At 69.4% G+C, this 4,685-nt stretch overlaps 1 protein-coding gene across 1 annotated transcript; it reads left to right on the top strand.

Annotated features, from left to right (window-relative positions):
- Positions 1–613: 613 nt before the first annotated feature.
- On the top strand, positions 614–3,515 carry PIM3 (Pim-3 proto-oncogene, serine/threonine kinase). Its single transcript, XM_040637745.1, has 6 exons — positions 614–723; positions 820–929; positions 1,025–1,075; positions 1,159–1,528; positions 2,079–2,255; positions 2,371–3,515. The coding sequence occupies exons 1-6, from the start codon at positions 639–641 to the stop codon at positions 2,556–2,558; spliced, it is 981 nt and encodes a 326-aa protein (XP_040493679.1). The 5' UTR covers positions 614–638; the 3' UTR covers positions 2,559–3,515.
- Positions 3,516–4,685: the final 1,170 nt, after the last annotated feature.

Consider the following 4,685-nt stretch of genomic DNA (forward strand, 5'->3'; position numbering starts at 1 on the left):
GCTCCCGCGGCCCCGGCCCACACGCCTCGGCCACCGCCCGCGCAGGAGCTGCGCGTGCGCGGTGTGTGTGTGTGTGTGTGTGTGTGTGTGTGTGTGTGTGCGTGCGTGCGCGCGGGGGAGAGCTGACGTGTACCGCCACGCCACGCTGTGCGCCTCCGCGGCTCCACTACAGCGAGCCAGTTCCGGGCGGCTCGCCACGCACCCCTGGCCCACCGGCCCTCGCCGACCCGGAGTGGCGGCGCCCGGCTCCGCCAGACCTTCGCCTCGGCCGCCCGCGCGCGTCCCCGGGGGCGACCCCGCTGTCCGGACCGCGGCGGAAGGGGGCGGAGTTCCGCTCGCCCCGCCCCCGCGGAGGGATACGGTCGCCGCGGTCCAAAAGCCCGGGGCGAGGCGGCCGGGGCGTGTGAGCGGCTCTCGGCTGCGCGTGCACGCGGTCCACGCGCGGCTCGGCCCGGGGCCACTGCGCCGCGCGGACTGCCTCGCCCGAGCGGGTCTCGGCGCTCCCGCCTAGCCGCCGCGGCCGCCTCCGTCCGGGGCTCGGGGCCCCCGCGCGAGCCCCGCCCTCCGCGTCTGCGGCCGGCGCGGAGCCGCGGTGAAGGGAGAGCTCGGCCCGGGCCCGCGCCCCGCTGCCGCCCGCGATGCTGCTCTCCAAGTTCGGCTCCCTGGCGCACCTCTGCGGGCCGGGCGGCGTGGACCACCTCCCGGTGAAGATCCTGCAGCCAGGTACGCGCGGGGCCGGGGGGCCGCGGCCGGGGGGCCCGGGCCGGGTGCTGGGGCGCGCCGGGCCGCACCAACCCCGCCCGTGCGCCGTCCCCACAGTTAAGGCGGACAAGGAGAGCTTCGAGAAGGTGTACCAGGTGGGCGCCGTGCTGGGCAGCGGCGGCTTCGGCACCGTCTACGCGGGCAGTCGCATCGCCGACGGGCTCCCGGTGAGTCGGGCCACCGGGCGGACCCGTGTTTCTCGCCCATCGCGCGCGCGTCGTCGCCGGGCCTGACCACCCGTGTCCCCCCCCTCGTTCCCCAGGTGGCCGTGAAGCACGTGGTGAAGGAGCGGGTGACCGAGTGGGGCAGCATCGTAAGTGCCGGCGCCGTGGGGCGGGCGCCGGGGGCGGGCTGCCGCGGCTCGGGGCGCGCTGACCGACCGCCGTGTCCCCCCAGGGCGGCGCGGCCGTGCCCCTCGAGGTGGTGCTGCTCCGCAAGGTGGGCGCGGCGGGCGGCGCGCGCGGCGTCATCCGCCTGCTGGACTGGTTCGAGCGGCCCGACGGCTTCCTGCTGGTGCTCGAGCGGCCCGAGCCGGCCCAGGACCTCTTCGACTTCATCACGGAGCGCGGAGCCCTGGACGAGCCGCTGGCGCGCCGCTTCTTCGCTCAGGTGCTGGCCGCCGTGCGCCACTGCCACAGCTGCGGGGTGGTGCACCGCGACATCAAGGACGAGAACCTGCTGGTGGATCTGCGCTCGGGCGAGCTGAAGCTCATCGACTTCGGCTCGGGCGCGCTGCTCAAGGACACCGTGTATACCGACTTCGACGGTGAGCGCGCCGCCGGCCGGCGGGGACGCCCGCGGGGAGGCCCGGAGGGGCTGGCGGCTGTTGGAGGCCGCGCGCGTGGGGAGCGGGTTCGTGGGGTGGGTAGGGGCGAGGGGCGGGCTCGAGACTGCCCCCGCCGGCGGTGCTGGGGCGCGACCGCGGGCGGGGGCGGGGCGCGGGGGACCAGGGCGCCGAGGAGCGCCGGGAGTGCCCGGGCCTCCCCCTGCGTGGGGCGGACGCTGCGTGCGTGCCGAGCGGGGGCGGCGCCGCAGAAATCCCCGCATTGCGGAGCGCGGGGAAGCCGGGGCTGCCCGCGCCTGCGTCCCCCCGCCCTCCTCCTGCTCTATCCTCAGCTCACATCTGTTTGTTGTGAAATCCGAGCCCTCGCTCATGTGACCCGCCCCTCCCCCGGCCAGCTAGAAGCTGAACCCCCGCAGCCAGATGATGACGGCAGGTCCAGGAGCCAAACTGAGCCCTCGACTCACTGGAGGGGATCGTGAGCGCGCTCGCGCTGAGTCACGAATGGACGCCTTAAGCCCATCTGTTCCCCCAGGCACCCGGGTATACAGCCCCCCTGAATGGATCCGCTACCACCGCTACCACGGGCGCTCGGCAACGGTGTGGTCTCTGGGCGTACTGCTCTATGATATGGTGTGTGGGGACATTCCCTTCGAGCAGGACGAGGAGATTCTCCGAGGCCGCCTCTTCTTCCGGAGGAGAGTCTCCCCAGGTGCGTGGTGGGTGCGGGGCTGGCCCTGCGAGCCGAGCCAGGGCTGTGCTGGGAGCCGAGCAGCCGGAGGAGCGAGGAGCCGGTCCCTTCCTGACTCTGCCCGTCCTCTCCGCAGAGTGCCAGGAGCTCATTCAGTGGTGTCTGTCCCTGCGGCCCTCGGAGCGGCCCTCGCTGGACCAGATCTCTGCACACCCTTGGATGCTGGGGGCCGAGGGGGGCCCTGCAGAGAGCTGCGACCTGCGGCTCTGCGCTCTGGATGTGGACGACGGGGCCAGCACCACCTCCAGCAGTGAGAGCTTGTGAGGAGGAGCCCGGGCCTGGCTTGTGGGAGCCGGAGGGACCGACCCCGCCTGGGCTGTCTGCTTCTTGCAAAAGCGGTGACCTCTGACTCCCGGTGACCTTTGCCTTTGGCACCGGGCTGTTTGCTTTGCTTTGAGTGCCTTTTCGAACGCTGCTCTCACGGGACTTGGTCTTCTCAAGCTCTGTCTGTCCAAAGACGCTCCGGTCGACGTGAGGTCCGGCCTGGGCCGGGCAGGGGCGCGACCCTGAGACTGTCCATCCCTCGTGCTGCTCTGGGAGGCAGCCATGCCGGCCCTCAGCGCCTCCCCCGTCGCACCGTGTTGGACCAGGAGCATGTCCTGTGGCCTCATCTCACCAGGGCGCAGGCTCCCTTGTGCCCACCCCCCGCGCCCACCTGTCTCCGGTGTTCTTCCGGGCAAGTCTGCACAAGCAATGCAACGTCGGGGCGTCTGCTGCCTGCGCGCGTGCACGCGGGGGGTGTGCGCCCGCGCACGTCTATTTATGGTCTGACCCTGCGGAGGGCTATTTATTGTTTAATTTATTTGTGGAGGTTCCCTCCTGCCAGCGCCCCCACCTTCTTCAGGCCCCGGAATGGGGGGCGTGGCGGTGTGTGGACCCCAGGTCCTGATCCTACCTGTGTCTGTCGGAAGATGGACTTGTACAGTGGCTAATTTAAGGGGCAAGGGTGACTCCGCTGCCTGTGGCTCTGTGCCTCGGGGGGAGCGGGGTGGGGGTGGGTTTTAAATTATTGACCTTGTACAGTCTGCTTGTTGGCTCTGCAGGCGGGGGGTGGGGGGACAGAGTCTCAAGCCTTTAATTTATTGTAGCGGCTGTGTTTCTGTGACCTCGGTGTGTGTAGGCATCGAGGGTGGGGCTTTCTTTCAGTTCAGAAGTGAGATGTCTGGAGATCATATTTTTTATACAGGTATTTCAATTAAATTGTTTTGTATATAACAGTTACTCTGTGTGTGTTGCGTAGGGTGGTTGGGTGAAAGGAGGTTGGGGGAAGGGGCCCCCGGGGCAGCCCCTCCCTGCCTTCTGGCCTTCTGTGGCCAGGCAGCGGCATGACTAGGACGTAGGCTCTTCCCTCCCCCGCCAGAGGGCCTGGCCTGTGCTGCTTGGCCTCCTTGTCACCCCACTGTCCACCCGCTACTGCCCCGAGGGCATTGCCACCCCTAGTCTGGAGGCTCTCTGGGGTGGCCCCAAGGGGACCTCCTTGGCTTCTGTTCCCAGAGATGCCCAGTCAGAGGTGGGAAGAGGGGGTGGTCTTTGCTCAGACCACTCAGGCAGAAGTGTACAGGAAGAGGGGTCTACTCTGTTCGCAGGTGCTGGAAGGGGTTCTGAAGGATGAATAGGAGTTTGCCAGGTAGGGGGGTGAGAAGGCATTCCTCCCACGGAGCAGAGGTGGGTGGGGTCAGGTGAGGGGGCAGGTGCTGGTGGCCGGGCCTTGGCCTGACAGTTGAAGGGCAAGGTAGTGTCCCTAAGTCACGGCCAGGTCCGGGTGTGGAAAAGGCCCAGTCATAGCACGAAGGGCAGGCTGAGTGGATGGTCTGGTCCCATCTGGCGCCTCCGTGGGGCCCTCTGCTTGGCAGCACCTGGCGCTGGAGCAAGGGAGGCCGCCGCTGGGCCTGCCAAGTGGCAGTCTTGGTGCAGCAGAGCGCAGGGCACACAGCCCGGAGCCCCCGGAGGCCTGAGTGCCAGCTACGTGTCCCGTCCACAGAGTGTGCACACCCTCGGCTGCTCATGGGCCCCTGGGAACGCAGAGCAGGGGGAAGGAATGTCCCAAGACCACGAACGCAGAGCCAGGACGTTTTAGAAAGCGAGTCCAGAGGAAGTGAAGCCAGGCTTTCCTCGGGGCAGGGGCTGTAGGGGGGCTGCGGGGGCGGCTCCTGGCTTGGGCTTGGCCCTGCAGGAGGCAGTGGCTGTGTGTGGCCTGCCTGGGGCCTGGGGAGCCTTTCCCAAGGGATCCTCAGGGGCGGCCCCCCTTGGCACAGGCAGACGCGTGAAGCAGGGGGTGTTTGGGGAGGCAGCCCGCCTGTTCCCGCTGCCCTCACCTGGCCAGCCTGCCCTGGCTCCTCCCACACCCCCTGCTAGGACAGGGACTGACCCCCCCCCACCCCCCCCCCCCCG

The sequence above is a fragment of the Ursus maritimus genome, unplaced genomic scaffold (genome assembly GCF_017311325.1).
Source record: "Ursus maritimus isolate PB19 unplaced genomic scaffold, ASM1731132v1 scaffold_21, whole genome shotgun sequence".
NCBI lineage: Eukaryota > Metazoa > Chordata > Mammalia > Carnivora > Ursidae > Ursus > Ursus maritimus.

Bases quoted from the DNA above. Each gene is read 5' to 3' on its own strand.
- PIM3 (XM_040637745.1), top strand. From the start codon at position 639: ATGCTGCTCTCCAAGTTCGGCTCCCTGGCGCACCTCTGCGGGCCGGGC. The intron at 930-1,024 runs GTGAGTCGGGCC...CTCGTTCCCCAG, and splicing joins GCATCGCCGACGGGCTCCCG to GTGGCCGTGAAGCACGTGGT. The intron at 1,529-2,078 runs GTGAGCGCGCCG...CTGTTCCCCCAG, and splicing joins CGTGTATACCGACTTCGACG to GCACCCGGGTATACAGCCCC.